The 19,876-nt window shown below is 40.0% G+C and overlaps 1 protein-coding gene across 1 annotated transcript in view; it reads right to left on the bottom strand.

The window, feature by feature from the left end:
- The window catches only part of CDH13 (cadherin 13), a 797,859-nt gene that overhangs the window by 135,258 nt on the left and 642,725 nt on the right, over positions 1 to 19,876 (bottom strand). The window contains exon 8 of the mRNA XM_084644551.1: positions 2,492 to 2,632. Coding sequence (XP_084500677.1) covers positions 2,492 to 2,632 — 141 coding nt within the window. The remainder of the gene's footprint in view (positions 1 to 2,491; positions 2,633 to 19,876) is intronic.

The raw sequence follows: 19,876 nt of genomic DNA, 5'->3' as shown, positions 1-19,876 counted from the left end.
GGGTGACTAAAGTTAGCTGCCTAAATTTATAGTTATAAAGGCAAATGGTCGGGTTTTCATTGAGATCAGGTCCCACTGACTTATATGGAATGTGTAGGTGTTCAGAACTTCTCAGAAACAGACTGTTCATTCAGTTGGAAATGTTGGCCTAAACTACCAAAGAAGATTATTAAAGCTAACCATAAAAATGATTTCAAGACAGACATGTAGTTAATTCTGGAGAAGAGGAGGATTGAGGGAAATGGTAGAAATTCAGGGAAGTAGGCATGTGAAAGCCTAACTGGTAGCAATGTTGAATAGAATGGCTTCCTATTTTTATCATGTTGAGTCTTCTTGTGTACTTATAACTATCAATGGGGAGCCTATGGTTATACAACATTATATACCTATTTTAACTAAAAGTCCTAATGAAATAGCTCTTACAGGGTTAAGGGCCTGATCCAAGGACATAATTCTAACAGGATTAACAGCCTGATCAAAAGCCACTATAAATTAAAGGAAAGGCTCCTTTTCACTTCAATAAGATTTGTATCAGGCCCTAGAAACTGTTTGTGGTATTGTTTAGTGGTGCTCTGGTAAAAGCACCCTGCTGAAAGCAGCTAGTGTTGTTGGCATTTAGGACCACATTTTTACTGCCAAGAAAAGCTGTTCTGAATCCTTGTTTTTCAGTCTGGTCCCTCAATCTTCAGTTGCTGACAGAATAATTATTAGAGTGAAATTGCTATCACTCTTTTGAAAATGAAACACTGCCAAGTGGATAAAATTAAACAGGGGAAAAAACAAACAGCAGCAAGAAGAAAATAATCGTTTAATAATACAATTCCCCCCTCCCTTTCAAAGTTATATTATATTCAGCATCTCTAGTGTTCACTTCCTACAATCTGGAAATATTCCTGTAAACTGCAGAACTTTGTGAAACTTTTATAGCCAAATCTGAAAACAGGTGGTTTTGGGTGTCAAACTGACTGGTGAAATTAACCAATGCTCCCAGGAATCTTTTGCCCTTTTTGGACAACAGAGGTGGGGGGCAGAAAGGGAAGGATTTGGGGAATGGTTTGTCTGAAGCCAAAGAGCTTTGTCATGACAGGGATAGAAGCTTAAAATGCCATTGTTCTACAGACAGGTGATGTCTTTTGTGTTTGTTTGTTTTCTTCCAGGCACTCAGTATTGTTCAATAGAATTCATCTTGTGGGGCAGAAAATTATCACACAGAACAGGTGAAATTTAAAAGGCATCAGGACCAGAGTTTCATTACCAAACTCTGAAAGCTGGCAGGTCTCAAAGGGAAAGTGCTGAAATTCATTGGCTTCTTGACAAAACATGTTGATTTCAGCTGAGTGTCATATTATCATATGATCCAGAGCTAGGTTTACAGTGATGGGACTCCCCGCTACGGGAGAAAGGAGGGAAATAGCTCTGTAGGCTTAATTTAGATATTATCATCGCCTGCAGCCCATTTCTGTGCAGTACTTTATGTTATAATGTTTGGGGTTTGGTTGTGTTCTGCCTTTGGAAATTATATTAAATGGTGTATGGAAGTGTATTGATGTAAGGGAGGGAGAATTTATTAGATATATCCCCCAGGGAAATTATGTCAACCTGAGCCCAAAAGCAGTAGGGTACAATGAGCAAACTTCAAGAGGGGAGAAAATGCTGAAGGGTTCAGAGACCGGGGACTCTGTCCAAAGAGCCAGAACACTGTCCAAGGATCCTGCAGTGCTCTGAGTTTTGTTTCCTGTGTATCAATTTCCTGAAATCCATGTAAGCCAAAGCTGACTGGTTTTGCATAGGCAAGGTGGGTTAGGTAATATCTTTTATTGGACCAACTTCTGCTTGTGAAAGAGACAAGCTTTCACGCTTACACAGAGCTCTTCTTCAGGTCAGGTTTTGCTTAAGAAGATATACAAGGTAAGAAAACAAATGCTTTTGATCACCGCTTTTCCGATAAAAGTTTGTCCTGGGCATGATGTTAAACTCCATCCTCCACTGCCTTGTGCATACTTCTTGGCTGAAGAAAGGCTAAGGATCTCACCCAGATAGAAAAGGTGCTCATGCTGAAGTGATAGGCAGTTAGCAGCTCTGTCTAGGTTGCTCTCTGGCAGAAGCTACAACCTCTATGTCACTGAACGTCCAAACTCGCTTTGGCCTTTGGATTCTGGATCAGTGGTTTAAAGGGCAGACGACAGGTTTATGGTAGCTTCCGCTCCTCCATGACTTTGCCTTGGCGTATGAGCCTAAGGTCTTGGCAAGATGGTCGCAGGGATCTGAGGGAGGTGCATGGGGTAGCTACCAAGATTTCCAAGCAGCCCTGTTTAGGAATGGCCTGCATGCCTCGTGTGAGGGTGCCCCTAGAAAAGGTGGGTCAAAGAAGCTGAAATAAAGCCGACTAAGTGTTCCCCTCCCTCATAAAATAATGCTATTTTATATTCAGAAACAGAACTAAGTACAATTGGATGCAAAGATTAATAGAAGAAAACTGGCAAATTCTTACCTCTTTCTTGGTGAATTCTGGTGGGTGATCATTTTTGTCATCGATAACAATGGTAGCTGTTGCTGTGCCAGTTAATCCCACATCAAGACCAGCCATGTCCTTCGCTTCTATAATAAGCTCATACTTAGGGTTTTCCATCGTCTGGAAAAAAAAATTGAGAGATCAAAAATTCAGTTTCCTCTACTTCAGACATCAAGAGCAACAACAACAAAATACAATTTGGTCTGATACAATATAGGCCAAACATTTATTTGAGTTACTGCTTTACTGAGAGAGTGTGGCTCTCCCCTGGGCTCCAGGGACTGGGATGACAAATTTTATCTAAAATACAATATGAAGCAAGATATAATGGGTTTATGTTTGTGAACAGTGTATAAGCTACACAATTATTCAACTGTATGGTGAAATGGGACAGAAATTAAAATATTCCCAGGTTTTATGGGTAGAGTTTCACTTCAATGCACCAATATTTAGTCACATGATGTGTTAATGTTATGATAGTTATATAATTAAATCCTAAAGTCACATACCAAATATAAACTCACACTTTATTGTATTAAGCCTAATGTCCTCTGCACATAGTATTTTAAATGGTAATCCAAATATTCAGAAGTAATAGAAGTAGGAAAGCAATATCTTTGCACAAAAGAATTAGATATGGTGACATTAGCGCATTAGATCTATCTAACCAACCAGTTTTTATGCCATGCTCATCATCTGAGTACCTACCCATCAAAGAACTAGAGAGCAGCAGGTCTCCATGCTCGTGCTGCAGCACAACCCGTTCTCAAGTCCCATCCCATCCCACCTTTCCAATGCTGGCCATAACTTAAAAGCCAAAATGGGGCCCAGAGTGAATTCCACACTGGGGCATCCACAGTGTTCTCAATTCACCTTTTGTGCTGGGCATGGAAGCATAGATGGTGGCCTGCCAGAGAAAAGGTTACTGTTATATATCATCAAATGGAATTACTATTCGGTGCCTAAACCTGCTCCCATTGAACTCATAAACCATTTTAACAGGTTTCAAAGGGGTAGCTGTGTTAGTCTGTATCAGTAAAAACAATGAGGAGTCCTTGTGGCCCCTTAGAGACTAACACATTTATTTGGGCATAAGCTTTCGTGGGCTATAACCCACTTCATCAGATGCATGGAGTGAAAAATACAGTAGGCAGGTATAAATAAACAGCACATGAAAAGATGGGAGGTGCCTTACCAAGTGGGGGGTCACTGACTTCACTGAAGACAGGAATGGGCCCTTCTTAAAATGAGTATTTTCCCTACTTGTATGAAAGCCCTGGCTGGGATGATTTAACTGGGAATTGGTCCTGCTTCGAGCAGGGGGTTGGACTAGATGACCTTCAGGGGTCCCTTCCAACCCTGAGATTCTATGATTCTATGGTCTTATGTGGGACCATCTATCTATCAACCATAGGTGTTGCATTGTCCATGGAGAACAAAGATGGAGAGGTGCTGTAGTCACCTTTAATGTTATGTAGTAGGAATATCTTGCATGCTCAATAGCTGTGTTCAAACATGTATCTGGAGTGCTGTCATAAAGGGAGCCAATTGGTGCTGAGTTCCATGCTGCAGAGAAAACAAATGCGTCCCCGAGCCCCTCCAAATACCATCACTGCCTCACGCAGCAGAACTGTAGCGCCTGGGACACAATTTGTCCCCCAGCAATTAACCCCCTGCCATTTAAAATTAAAAAAGCCTCTTTGACTATCACTTAACAAGCCAAGCTCCCAAGACAGCCTCTTTGCAGCTAAGAGCTCACTGCCGGGGTCCTCCAAATTACACACTGTGCAGCCCATTTTATAAAAAAGACAGCCTTTCATGGGGATTTTCCCTTGCCAAACCCCAAAGCACCCATGTTTTGGTTCTCAAAACTTCTGCAGGCCACCAGGAAAGGTTCCAAAGGCAACTGGTCAATACCATGGTTCAGTAAGAATCTTGCCGTTCAGGCAGCCCAAACTAGGAGAGATGCTAAACACTGAAAACATAGTTTTGTAGAAAACCTTCAGCTATTAAGCCTTAAAATCCCACCTATCCTGCAAGAGGTGTGTGCCCTTTTACATAGAAACTAAATGTTATTGCATGCAGTTCATTATGGACGGCAGAAAATCCCCTACTGGGATTTTAAGGCTCCAGGACAGTATATAATTGTACATATAGCAATATCACTGCAGTATCCATGACTCAGGGAATGATCCTGGGTATAAGTATAAGGCTGGGCAAAATTCACAGAATTTCATTTTAAAAATGTTCAGTTGTTTCTTTTCAGGCTGTATTGGAAACCCTACCCTCCACTCCCCCCTGCAAATTTAGCTTTCTTCATTATTTTGAAAAAATGGCTATTATTGCATAGAAAACTTGCAAAATCATGTCTTATTGCATGTTTTGTAAGCTGACTTAACTGGAAAAATAGGCCTATTTATGCTTAAAATGGGTCATTTTTTTTTATTTGAAAGCTGGCCCATTTTCCATTGAAAAGGCGTCCATTAGCGGCAGGAAATAGTGCATGTCTCAGCAGATATTTCCAAGACAAGAGTCCAGTGTTCAAGCTCACATTGAAATGTGTAAAACATTGAGCTTTGAGTCACATTTCATATTATTATGAATACTTCACACTTCTCTGCAGTGCAGCAGTTTATGCATCTAGTCCTGTCACCCTGCTGTGTTAGAAAAAAAGCAACTCCTGGCATATCCTACCCGAGAGAAGAAGTGTGACCCAATTAGATTCCCTTTACACTAAAATATTGTATTTGAGGTTCTTTTCAGCATTTCTCATATTTCTAGAATTTAATAGCTCAACTCACTAGTTCGTACTTATTAGCAGTTAACTTTGCCTATGTGATTGTCAAGTATATTTAAGAGACATCTTTCTTTTTCTCTCTCCATTGAAAAGTCCCTTTGAAGTTGTTAAGGACATTGAAACAAATAGTAACACTTAGCTTCTCTCTAATAGCTTTCATTTGATAAGTGCCTTGCAAACATTATCTAATTATAAAAAGCCCACTAGTGTAGGAGGATCCTCGGCTGGGAAATCTGGTTGATGTAAGACCCTTTCACCGTGTGGGAGTAAGCCACAGCATAGCTCTGAATCAGGACCTATATTTTATGCTGTTCAATAATATGAATATAACCAACAGAAATCAATTCTGTGTGGGCTCTGGCAAGACAAGTAAGGGGAGGCCTTTAGAGCCAGTAAGTTCCAGAGCATCACTCTCCTGATTTCTGAACTTGTCAATGGTCATTTATAGGACATCTGCATAATTGAGGAGGAAGAATTGTTCCAGGTGCTGCAGGGAGGGCAAACTAGGAGCAATTACATGAAGTTGTGCAAGGAGTAATTCAGCCTCAGATGCAGGAGAGGAGGGGGAAACAAACAAACAAAAACAAACCCAAAACACATTTTGCAGTACGAGTAGTCTGACTATGGAACAACCTTTTCATCTGTGAAACTCCATTGCTGCAGATATTCAAAGATGGTCTAGGTAAAACATTTATGAATATCAGCAAGGACAATAATTGATAGTTGTGGGGGTGGATGGGATTATTATCCATTTCTGTGTGATTATATGGTTTAAAAGATATGGCATTCCAGATGGCGGTCTTAACAGGAAAAAAATAATTTTTCTAACCCTTTTCCAGCCTTTATCCAATAATGTTTATTCGTATTTCCTTTTGCTTTTTATAAGCACAAGTTATACCTTCACTCCCTTGGTTGAATCGGCTTCATTTGGTGGTGGGTCTTGAATGTGCTTAGCTCTGTCTCTGTTGCCTATGTTAGTCCTCATCAGCTAATAACAGGAGCTAATTAATCAAATACTATTGTTCTGGCAAAAACAATGCATTTATGATTGAAAATGACAATCTGTAAACTGCATTAAGAACCCAAAGAACACTTGAGAAAGACAAGCTGCTCAGTACACTTAGTAAATCCTAAGAATGTCATCATTTTGCCATTCTGTCCACGTATGAACTGAACAACAGATGAGGTACATCACTCTGAACAAATATTTACAAAAAAATTAGTACCTAGTATAGCTTTGCAGGAAGGTATCAAGATCAGGAATTCCAGAGATTTTTTTGGACAAGATCAAGTTTTGCTCAGAACAACGTTTAAAACCTGAGCAACCCATAATGATCAGATAGGAAAATATATTACATCAAATATTTGTTAGAAAAATCAGTCACCACCAGGATGTTGCCTCATTCAGAATAAAGTACTTGCATAGCAAGGGCATTTTATTGGAAAATATCTCACCAATATCAGATACATGTAATCAGCAAAGTGATACTAAAGGCTAAAGATTTGAGTTTAAATGTTGTATTAAATACTTTCAAACAAGGGAGATGGAGGTCCCAGTGTATCCAACCTTCTCCAAAGTTTGGGCGTACAAGTACACATATGTGAAAGGTAAGTTGCACTGACGGTAACTGAATTTCAATAAGAGTAATACAGGAAGAAGAAATTCAATACACTGGATAATTGCAAGATATGTATCAATTGGAAACATCTTAACCTATTGAAATAGGTCATTTTGATTTAATCATTTGGGAAGCAATGGTTGACTTTTAACAGCTTCAAATGGTTGCACCACAGCAGGTTCCATTTTGATAAGCCAGTAAAAGTAGAATATTTATCTGAATCTTGGAGTCTGACAAAATGGGCCTTGTAATCTAAAGAGAAAAGGTTCTCTTGTAAAGTTTCTACACTGGGACCAGTAAACGCCGTGACATTTTAAATATTCCAGTACTTATGCAGTTGGGCCTTTTTTAGAACTTGGACGTTAGGAGACATTGCAATGAATAATATTTTTGACACCCTTTTTTGAATCTGAGAAGATTTGGTTATTATTATTAATAAAATAAAATAATAATAATAAAATTGATGGCACTGTAATTTTCAAGATAGAATGGAACTTCTTGACTACATATAGAAAGATATGGACCAGAAGATAATTTAAACCCAGATCCAAACCTTCTTCAAGAAACTGTTAAGTGACTTACCTAAAGTCACAAGGTAGCAGAACTGGGGCATTTGGAGATCATCTTTTGTTCATATACAATATGCAAAATATATTGTAAAAATTCCTAGAATACTATGAATCAATTGTTCTCAACCTTTCCAGACTACTGTACTTCTTTCAGGTGTCTGATTTGTCTAGGGTACTTCAAGTTTCACCTCACTTAAAAACTAGTTGCTTACAAAATCAGACCAGCTAGCTTAATTTCAGTACCCGAAAACATAATGGAGCAAAGAATTAAGCAATCAATAAGGTGATAAGTAACAGTCAGCATGGATTTATTTGTCAAGAACAAATCATGTCAAACCAACCTAGTAGCTTTCTTTGACAGGGTAACAAGCCTTCTGGATAGATGGGAAGCAGCAGATTTGGTATATCTTGGCTTTAGTAAGGCTTTGATACTGTCTTGCATGACCTTCTCATAAACAAACTAGGGAAAAACCACCTAGATGGAGCTACTATAAGGTGGGTACATAACTGGTTGGAAAATTGTTCCCTGAGAGTAGTTATCCATGGTTCACAGTCAAGCTGGAAGGGAATATCAGTTCTGGGTCTGGTTCTATTCAATATCTTCATCAGTGATTTAGATAGTGGTATAGAGAGTACACTTGTGGAGATACCAAGCTAGGAGGGGTTTCAAGTGCTTTGGAGGATAGCATTAAAATTCAAAAAGATCTGGACAAAAGTGAAGAAATGGTCTGAAGTAAATAGGATGAAATTCAATAAGGAAAAATGCAAAGTACTCCATTTAGGAAGGTACAATCAGTTGCACACATACAAAATAGGACTGCCTAGGAAGGAGTACTGCAAAAAGCAATCTGGGAGTCATAGTGGAGCTAAATATGAGCCAACAGTGTAACACGGTTGCAAAAAAAGCACACATCACTCTGGGATGAATAAGCTGGAGTGTTGTAAGCAAGACACGAGAAGTAATTATTCTGTTCTGCACTGATTTGGCCTCAACTGGAGTATTGTGTCCAGTTTTGGGCATCACATTTCAGGAATGATGTGGACAATTGGAGAAGGACAGAGGAGAGCAACATATATGATTAAAGGTTGAGAAAACATGACCTATAATGAAAGATTTTAAAAATTGGGTTTGTTTAGTCTGGAGAAGAGAAGATTGAGGGGAGACATGATAATAGTTTTCAAGTACATAAAAGATTGCTAAAAGGAGGACTTGGAGGGATAAAAATTGTTCTTATTAACCTCTGAGGATAGGACAAGAAGTAATGGGCTTAAATTGCAGCAAGGGTGGTTAAGGTTGGCATTAGGAAAAACTTCCTACCTGTCAGGGTGGTTAAGCCCTGGAATAAATTGTCTAGGGAGGCTGTGGAATCTCCATCACCAGAGATTTTTAAGTGCAAGTTAGACAAACATCTGTCAGGGATGGTTTAGATAATACTTAATCCTGCCATGAGTGCAGCGGACTGGACTAGACGACCTCTCAAGGTCACTTTCAGTCCTATGATTCTATGATAAAAATACAAAAGTGTCGCAGAACACTATTACGGAAAAATTGCTGACTTTCTCATTTTGTCAGTATGAAATTTTAGTTTGTACTGACTTCGCTAGTGCTTTTTATGTAGCCTGTTGTAAAACTAGACAAATGTCTATATGAGTTGAGGTATCTCCTGTGGACCCCCAGGAATACATGGACCTTTGGCTGAGAACCACTGCTATGAATGATTCTTAGGAAGTGAGCTGTAGCTCACGAAGCTCATGCTCAAATAAATTGGTTAGTCTCTAAGGTGCCACAAATACTCCTTTTCTTAGGAAGCTGAATCCTGGGGATCAAATATCTGAAGTGGCCCTTAAATTTTATTTATATAGGATGCAAAAAGGAAACATGCCTATCTGTGCAGCTCCCTCAGAATCTCCCGCCCCCCAAAAGAGAAGTAATTGTTGTTATTAATTATTTATATTGCTGTAGTACCTGGAAACGCCAACTGAGATCAGAACCCCATTTTGCTAGGTACTGTACAAAGAAACCTAGTAAGACACAGTCCCCACACTGAAAGTGTAAATTAAAAAATCATCAAGACAAACAAAGAGCTGTAGGGGGACACTGAGGCACAGAGAGGCGCAGTGCCCAATGTCACACAGCAGGTCACTGGCAGAACCAGGAATAGAATCCGGGTCTCCAGAATTCCCATTTAGTGACTTAGCCACTGGACCACTCTGCAGCTCCAAAATCAAATCACTCTGCACAAGGATACGCTGACGATGTAAACATGCAATGGTTTCAAACAAAGTTTATCCATAGCCAAAAGGGGTAATGATTTTAATTGATGAACATATAGTCGCTGTTTGTCTGGGGTTTTATTGATCAGCTCTGGCTATGTGCACCATAGCACTGTGAAGAGACTTTGTACCATTACAGCAGGAAACCCATTCATTTCCCCATAAATTTGCACTTTAGTCATTTAGCCCACTGTGGGGGTGATGTTGGCAAATGGTTTGGCCTGCAGTCAGTCTGACAAGTTTGCATTCTACAGCCCACACAATGCCACACTCTCCAATATGTGTCATCAGTATCAGATTTCCATCCCCTGCTCTCTCAGCGTCACTGTTTCATCACTGGTAGGCAATGAGAGGTAAGAGAGCTCACTTTTTGAGATTATTGGCTTGCTGACAAAGCCAGCAGGATATGATAGTAGCAGAGGGAAACAAGTAGCTCAATGCAGTTACATATAGTTAGAATAAACCCAGTGATAACGTCTAGGTAGGGGACAGATATGACAATCCTATGCCAAGGTTAATTCTTTTAATGTTTTCTTTATAGTTACAGTAAGAAAACTGTCAGTGGTGTAGAAGCCATAAGAAAAGTGATCCCCAGGAGTCACACTTCACATCACAATCACTAACAGAGGCCTCAATTCTGCTAGGTGCAAAGTGCAAAGCTCCCATAATACCCAGTGAAATCCAGGAGTTGACGATTCCCAGCACCTAAAATCCCAAATTCAGAAAGATTGAAGTCAATGGAACTGCTGGCACGTTTAAATGTAGGCACACTTTTAAGTAACTTGATGAATCAAGGCCTAAGGGACTGATCCACAGCAGAACAAAACTAACAGGAAGACTTTAGTGGCTTTTGATGAAACCATAAATGTTTTTTAGTCTCAAATAAGCACAAGGACATGGACATGCAAAAATTGTCAGACTTTCCAGGCAAAGTTCATTCTCTGGACTCCCAAGCTAATTAATAAATGTACAGTATGTTAGGTTGGTGTTGCAATCTGCTAGAACTTTACTAAACTAGATAAGACTGAATAAGCAGTAACTATATAGAGGCTATAGTTAGAGTTCATTCTGTTAGAGATATTCCCAGTTCTGGAGATATTGGCTATAACTTAACATTTGGAATCCAGCCTGGCTCAGTGACATGGCTGACCTCAGAGCTGACTAATGACTGGCATTCTGCAGAAGGGAAATGCGTGAACAATTCAAAGCAACTTGGGCTGCATTTTAGAGGTCTATGATTACTGCAGATCCTGAAGATAGATGTGTTGCTTCCCCTTCCCCCGAACCCTTTATCTTAAAACCTCTTTATTTACTTTGTGTATTATGATGAATCTGGAATATTTTTCATTATTTTTTCAAAACAAACTAATAAAAAGTTGGAATCACTAGAATTAGATTGAACATTTTAAAAGTGTCCACTGTGTAAGGGTGAAATCTCATAAATGTGTGTGTGTACATATTTCATTGCTTTGTTTTGTTGAATTTTTCAGAGATGGCATGGTTCATTTAATCCTCCATAAATATTATTAAATTCAAAATTATATTTTGCATCACATGGTATCTTTTACATGAGAATTTAAAAGCATTTAACAATCAGTCATTAAAACTCACAACAGCCTTGTGGTCTTGCACCTATTTGAATAATAAATTAATGGAGGCACATAGGGAAAGAATTTTAAATGGAGTTAATGCTGAGTGGCATTTTCAAAACTACCTAGATACCAAATTCCTACTGAAGTCACTGACACTTTGAAAATCCCATTTGGTGACTATCTGCATCTTTAGCTGCCTAATATACTAAAAAACCTGACTCTTAGGCACTTTTGAAATTTTTACCGTTAAATGGTTTTGTCGAGGTAACAGAGAATTAGTGGCAGCATCAGGAAGAGATCCCAAAAGGTATATCTACACCGCAATGCAAGCCCAGCGTTCAAACTTAGGCTCAGAACGAATCCCCCTCTTGTCTGCACAAAAATTGTGCTAACTGGGACTTGTACCCACGGTCCCAGGACCCCCTCGGCGGCGGAGGGTCCAAGCCTCACTCAAGCCAGGACCTAGGGTTCAAGCCTTATTGTTTTGCAGTGTTGATGCCTCCCTGCTGGACTTATGCTCTGGGAGTCTACCCAAAGTATGCCACAATCCCACAGGCCAATTTTTTGTCCTCTGGACAGTCACATATGGTGGACAGTAAAGGTTTCCCACACTGTCCCAAGAACAAAGGGCTAGAGCGGCCACATTTTGGGAGGTTGCTAGGAAGTCTGGGATATGGGTGGTTGGACTCAGGACTATAAACTGCAGTATAAATGCTGGAACCCCAGGGTGGGATTCAGGGATCAACAATTCCTAACCTGGGGTTACAAATGAGTGAATATGCTCAAGCTCTAGGTTAACAAAACCAGAGTCTGCTAACTTGAGTTCTACTAATCCTGGGCTCACATTAAGGTGTAGACATACCCTAAGAGTCCTGACTCCTTGTTTTACAAAATTATCCTATGACTAATTAATGATTAATACATCTAGAATGGATAGACTGGGTAATTTTATTAAATTCTTTGGGTGTTAGAGGGACTATGAACAAATACTAAATTATTTCATGGTGTTGCCTATTCCTAGAGTGTGAAATTCATGTTGTATGTCACAGAAAACACAGAGTCCAAATTTGCCACACTCAATCACCTGAAGCAAGGCACCTAAATCCATATGTAGACACATAAATAAACGAGACCTGATTTTCAAAGGTTTAGAGCATTTGTGGCTCCCGCTGACTTTGAATGAAATCGTGAGTGCTCAGCACCCATAAAAATTGGGGTGGGGGGCACCTATTTAGGCGCCTAAATAGGAATTGAGGTTCCTAGTTTTAGAGGCTGAAAATTTTGCCCAGACAGATCATTTGAATATAAAACTAATTCCAAGCAAGCAATAAGAATTCACATGAAAGATGTGAATAATGAACCTCTTCATGAATAGGCTGTAACAAAGTCCCCTTTTTGTCATTGGCACCTGAATAGACTGTGGTTGTGAGTAAAATGGGATAATCAATGAAGTTGACATATGGATTGCTGGCATATTCAAGGTGCCCACACACTTGACTAAACACTGAATCTTACTTGCTATTACAGTAAGCCAGATACAGTATGCAATGGGAAGTCTATTTCCTGGAATTAGGCTTTCTGTTTTGTTTTTCAGATTCAGCTAGCTCTGAACTGCTTATTTTCTGGGGATTTTTTTTTCCAGAAAATGTTGATAAGTTATTTCCTGGAAAGATACACCAGTCGGTGTGAATATATTTTATGTAGCTGAGTCTGCATTATACAGAGTTTGGATTCCAATTCAAACTTCTTCAAAGTGTAGGGGTGGATGGAACCAGGATTTGGGGCTCATCAATAATTTGGGCTTTCTAATGCAAAATATCTTAAAAAGAGCTCATGGCTTGTTCTTGTAGATACTTCTAATACCAGCTTTAATCTACTGGAAACAACCATAAGTAGATGATTTGGAAAAGGAATTTGGCGATTTGTCATATTGCCCTTGCGTATTTGCCCACATCAGCAACCTGCCACCTAACCCAGCTTGTTTGGCAGGTTCTCCTCTAGTAATCTTGAGCAGGGAGATTTTCAAAGGCACAAAGGGCAGTCAGGCACCAGCTCCCACTGACGTTCAAAGACACCTGACCCCCCAATATGCCTTTGAATGTCTCCCGCTAGAAATGAAAAAGCAAAATCAGAAGCTGGGAGGTGCATTGGCATAGATGCATCAGGGAAGGAGAATTATTTTGGGGCCCCTGTGCTGCTATGATAGCAGCCTTCAACTACCTGAAGGGGGGTTCCAAAGAGGATGGAGCTGGGCTGATCTCAGTGGTGGAGGATGACAGAACAAGGAGTAATGGTCTCAAGTTGCAGTGCGGGAGGTCTAGGTTGGATATTAGGAAACGCTATTTCACTAGGAGGGTGGAGAAGCACTGGAAAGAATTACCTAGGGAGGTGGTAGAATCTCCATCCTTAGAGGTTTTTAAGACCCAGCTTGACAAAGCCCTGGCTGGGATGATTTAGTTGGGGTTGGTCCTGCTTTGAGCAGGGGATTGGACTAGATGACCTCCTGAGGTCCCTTCCAACCCAAATCTTCTATGATTCTATTCCCTCACTTTCATGTGTTGGACCAAATCTCCTGACCCCCAAAAAAGTGTAATTAATGTGTTGCATCACCAATATGGTGCTGTCTTGGTTCTGATCAACTGATTAAGGATTCCTAAGATGTAGTTCCAGTCTGAAAGATGACTGTAAAAATGGCATTGTGCGGTTCCTTGTTAAAAGAATGTCATTGACTTCTGGAGCAATTGCCTCAGTTTACTAGTAAAATATGTCTGTATTTTTTGCTACTGCCTTGCTAGAACTTAGTTAGAGAGACAAGGTGGGTGAAGTAATATCTTTTATTGGACCAACTTCATGAGGGACACAAGCTTATGAAAGGTATTTCCTCACCCTACTTGTCTCTCTAATATCCTGGGAGCAACACGGCTACAACTACACAGCACACATACTAGAACTTAATTAATACTTTCACTGAATGTGTGAGAGCCCTCTTGAGATCAGTTCACTCTCTGATATCTGTATGGGTGTTGTCATGCTAATAGGAGCAAATAATAATCTCCTCACTCTTCTATAGTACTTCTCATCCATAGATATCAAAGTGCTTCACACAGGAAGCCAGTATCATCATCGTCATTTCATAGCTAGGAAAACTAAGGCACGTGGAGGGAAGTGACTTGCCCAAGGTTACCCTGCAAAACAGTGGCAGAGCTGGGAATTGAACCCAAGTTTCCTGAGTCCCAAGCTAGTGCCTTAGCCACTAGGCTGCTCTAAAATAAATAACTATCACTTGGAATGTGAACCTCTACTGAGTAAGAAAGTTTCATCTTTCATCACTTGAACTCCAATCCAACAGTGAGAACTACAACCCTGTGAGAGGAAGACCAGTCCTGTAGTTAGTGTACTAGCTTGGAACTCCGGAGACTGGGTTCAATTCCTGCTCTGCAACATACTTCCTATGTGTCCTTTAGCAAGTCACTTAATCTCTCTATGCTTCAGTGTCCCATCTGTAAAATGGGGATAATAGTACTTCCCAGGCTATCATGGATGCTGTGAGAATAAATACGTTAAAGATTGTGAGGCGTTCTAATGCCGTGGTAAGGCGTGGACACAAAAATACCATAGATAGTTCAAATGAAGACAAACAGCAACTCAAAACTTTTAAGTGTTTTTTAAAAGCATCCTTTTTGGTCCTATTAATTCCTCATTCACCGACATTTCACTTACTGTCAGTAGACAGAAAATATTATTTTGTAGAACGTTAACAGTATTCTCTCTAAAAACTAAGTTTATTCAAAATTCTGTTTATAAGCTACATATTTATAATCTTATTCATAGTGTATTACCATATCACATTTTTTATTTACACAATTATAACATAAGGCTCAACAATAAGAAAATCTCTTAGGATGTGAATAATTTCACTTTGTGCTGAATAAAGGCTCATGTTCATTTTTGAGGAAAATTGCACGCACAAAGTATTGAATTTGTCCTATTAAAACTTTTTGAATCTTTTTGTTGATTAATGCTATCAGCATTCAGTCTATCAGTGTTCCAGGGTATGCTGCCAGAATTTTGACAAAAGCGGAATACAAAAACTGAAGCAATAGGACTATTAACACAGAAAATTTTTAAAAAATTATAATCACAATCTTTTCATTAGTTCTAAATGCCAATTTTGTCTGTGGGGAAGAGGTAACAAAGGCAAGAATTATATTCAGAGCTTGAATTACAATTTCACGAATACAAAAACCAAAACAATTTTGTAATGTAGATCCTCTATCTCATCAATTTCCAATTCTTAGGTCTTAAAGGAAGATCTGCAGTTTAATCAAAGTAATAAGGAGGTATTTCAGTTACGAAGAAAATCAATATCCATTTACTACCCACAGGAGAGAGAGAGTTCATAGCTGCAAGGGGGAGTAATAGTGAAACTAAATTTTCCCCTTCTGAGGCCAATGTAAAAGAAAAAATACGTGGCTCCAAGATGCCTGACACAAACTACGTCTTGGATTGAAGGACTGAGAGCTCTGTATCCCATTGAAAAGAGAACTGTGTTAGGATATCCATGCCTGTCTGTAAAGGCCTATACATCACTTGGCTAGTTATAGAGGTATAAAAGAAAGAATCAAAATCACTGTCTGCCGGTGTAAGAGCCTTCTCTTACTGTGACAGTCTGAGGCCCTGTTCTTAGGCTAAGGCTTTTGGCTAAGCAGCAGAGGCAGCCATAAACTGGGAAGCGAACGGTCACATCCTCACATCCTCACATTCCAACCTAGTCACATTGAAATAAGGTGCTATTGGGCTGTTAGGATACAATCCTGTCCTGATAATGCCTATCGCCTCCAGAGAAAGGGAAGTGCCTAGAAGATGTAAAAGGAAACTTAGTTTGATAGCATCCTGTCTGGCAAGAACTCACTTATCAATAGCTGGGATGTGAAATCCTCATTTCTTAGTTGTTCTCCCCCTGTAGTCCCCATTTCCCTATTGTTTGTCTGTATAATCTCTGTCTGGTTCTTTGATTGTTTCGGTCTGTTATATAATTAATTTTGCTGGGTGTAAACTAATTAAGGTGGTGGGATATAATTGGTTAAATAATCACGTTACAATATGTTAGGATTGGTTAGTTAAATTTCAGTAAAATGATTGGTTAAGGCATAGCTAAGCAGAACTCAAGTTTTACTATATAGTCTGCAGTCAACCAGGAAGTGAGTGGGGGGGGAAATGGGAACGGAATGGGGGTGGGAAAATTGGAATCATGTTTTGCTAAAGGGGGAAATGGGAACAGAGAATGTGGGTAAGGAAATTGGAATCATGTTTTGCTAAAGGGGGAAATGGGAACAGAGAATGTGGGTAAGGAAATTGGAATCATGTTTTGCTAAGGGCATGGAATGGGAACAGGGACACAGGTAAGGCTCTGTGGTGTCAGAGCTGGGAAGGGGGACACTAAGGAAGGAAACTGGAATCATGCTTGCTGGAAGTTCACCCCAATAAACATCAAATTGTTTGCACCTTTGGACTTCGGGTATTGTTCCTCTCTGTTCATGCGAGACAGACCAGGGAAGTAAGTGGGTGAAGGAATAAGCCCCCTAACAAACTGCAGGGCACAAAGGCTCAACATTTTAATTATCAAAAATGCTGGCACGATTGTATGCCCAATATGCATATACACTTGCTGAACTTTATATGCAAATACAGTAATTGCATTTAAAAGACACTAATTAGATGCATTTGAACATACAATTACCAGATTTCACACAAAATGGTGATACTTGTGCATGCAAATTAGGCCTGGGAGTTACAAGCTGGCAATCGGTACGGCCCTTCTTGGGTTCAATTTCTGTGAATATTGAGGCATCACAAGGGCCAATGCTCACAGAAAGGACAATTTTTGCTTCAATATTCACTGAAATACCGTTTAAAATTGTATATTTGCTAATAAAATGTGTCATTCATCTAATGTTGGTTAATTTGATCAATCAGACAAGGTGAGATTTGGTGTTGTGCCCCAGGGGTTTGTCTGCACGGTACGTTAGTCTGCACCAGTGAGGTGTAAAATTCTAGTCCTCACCAGGGTGTCATGAGGCCAGTGTGAACCATGCTGGTGTGCATGACAAGTTCCCTAGTGCAGTTAATGTAGTCCATATCAACAGTACTATATTAACCCATGCTAGGGGACTTTTAGTGTGTGCCTGAAGGGTCCACATCAGCCAGTTAGTACACGAGAAACTGGTGTGGACTAGAATTTATACCCTTCTGGTTGTGGAATAATTTATCATGTAGATAAACCCCAAGAGGAACAGCACAGAACTCACAAGCCCATGTGATGTGGGGGCAAAGGCAGCTTTAAATCACCTTGGTACCCTCTTGATTATGGGTTGGTCTAGGGGCTGCATAGGCCCCAGGCATTACTTAGACAGTCACAAGGGCCTGTCTAAACTATGGCATCCTTCCCAGGCTTCCCTATAGGCTGCAACATGCCTGGAATCTCCATAGTGAAGCATGGTATAGTCCTGCCACAACACATCCCTCCCACCCATGTCACGGTGGTTCTTTACCATGGTACAAAGGGGCCAGAGTGGGTGATGGGGAGTGGCAAGTATTTGATTTTTGGTATTACTTCTGTTCCCTGACTGGATGATTCATGGAACTACCAAACACAGCAGAAACTGAGAATACTGAAACTGAATACAGAATTTGAACTTCACTGTGTGTGTATTTATATGAGTCAGTTTCATACTCACATAAGTACCATCGTTAGCTGTATATTCAATTATAACAATCACTATTTGCAGTTCAAACACTCTGCTGGCCTAGAATTATTTGCTGGAGTCATTTTTAAATAATTCTGAACAATTAATACTTTAAAGAGCTGTGCAATGTGCTTTTCGCCAATCAGTGAAGAGAAAAGGAGGGCAAAGTTCCTCTAATAAATTATTAGGTGCACATCATTCACTCATTGCTAGTCCGTGCCATGGCACAGGTCTGTTTAAATCCAAACATTTAAAAGGAGAGACACATTTCTTCAGCACAGTAACCTATCATATGTATCAGTGCAGACAGCTTTTTCAAAGCTATGTATTAAAATAGGTCTGTCAGGAGACTTTCTCAGGACTATGAAAGGTGTAAAGGTTATAGAAATGTAATGAGGAGCAGCACACAGACATGAGTGAAGGTGTTGGTATGACATATATGAGAATTTTCCTTTAATATCCTGGACAACCTTACTGAATGAAGTTAAACCTTAATGACAAAGGTTTAGGTATTTGGAAGTTCATTGTTTATGTATTAGTGGGGAATAGTATGTAAAATCTTTAGGGAGGCGACCTGACTAATACAAACACTGGGAAATGTTATAAGTCTCAAAGGACTATATGAAACAATGAAACTTTTAAAATTAAGTGGGTTTCCCAAGAAATCTCTAGGAGAGAAATGCAAATGTGACTCCCGTTATGCAAGAACTCCGTCTTTTGAAGCTTTGCCTTACAAACCTGTGATCACAGAAAAAGCTCTGGGTGGGGGTTGAAGGACTGATCATCTGACAAAGCCCTTACTGGAGCTGGGGTGATCTCTGGTAAGGTTATTAGCATGTGTGTAGGTTCTTTTATTGGCTTAATGTGTTTTCTCTGTGATGTTTTTACCTTAGGCATAAATGTGCTTGCTTAGAAAGAGCTGCGTGGGAATGTAACTGTGACAATTACCTCACCTCATCTCACCCAGGGCCACAGGGATGTGGTGCCGGCTGCTTCCGGGAGCTGTGCGGGGCCAGGGCAGGCAGGGAGCCTGCCTTAGCCCCGCTGCACCATGGGGTTGGCAATTCCATGGGCCGGATTGAAAGCCTTAACAGGTTAAGGATTCTCCTCCATTTGCTTTCAAAACAATGTGAAACTAAATATTTCATAGATTCATAGATTCATAGATATTTAGGCCAGAAGGGACCATTATGATCATCTAGTCTGACCTCCTGCACAATGCAGGCCACAGAATTTCACCCACCACTCCTAAAAAAGACCTCACACCTATATCTGTGCTATTGAAGTCCTCAAATTGTAGTTTGAAGACCTCAAGGAGCAGAGAATCCTCCAGCAAGTGACCCGTGCCCCGTGCTACAGAGGAAGGCGAAAAACCTCCAGGGCCTTCCAATCTGCCCTGGAGGAAAATTCCTTCCCGACCCCAAATATGGCAATCAGCTAAACCCTGAGCATATGGGCAAGATTCATCAGCCAGATACTACAGAAAATTCTTTCCCGGGTAACTTGGATCTTACCCCATCTAAAAACCCATCACAGGCCATTGGGCCTATTTACCATGAATATTTAATTACCAAAACCATGTTATCCCATCACACCATCTCCTCCATAAACTTATCGAGTTTAATCTTAAAGCAAGATAGATCTTTTGCCCCCACTACTTCCCTCGGAAGGCTATTCCAAAACTTCACTCCTCTGATGGTTAGAAACCTTCGTCTAATTTCTAATCTAAATTTCCTAGTGGCCAGTTTATATCCATTTGTTCTTGTG

The sequence above is a fragment of the Lepidochelys olivacea genome (genome assembly GCF_965140295.1).
Source record: "Lepidochelys olivacea isolate rLepOli2 genome assembly, chromosome: 12".
Taxonomy (NCBI): domain Eukaryota; kingdom Metazoa; phylum Chordata; order Testudines; family Cheloniidae; genus Lepidochelys; species Lepidochelys olivacea.
This window is presented reverse-complemented; position numbering and strand designations above follow the sequence as displayed.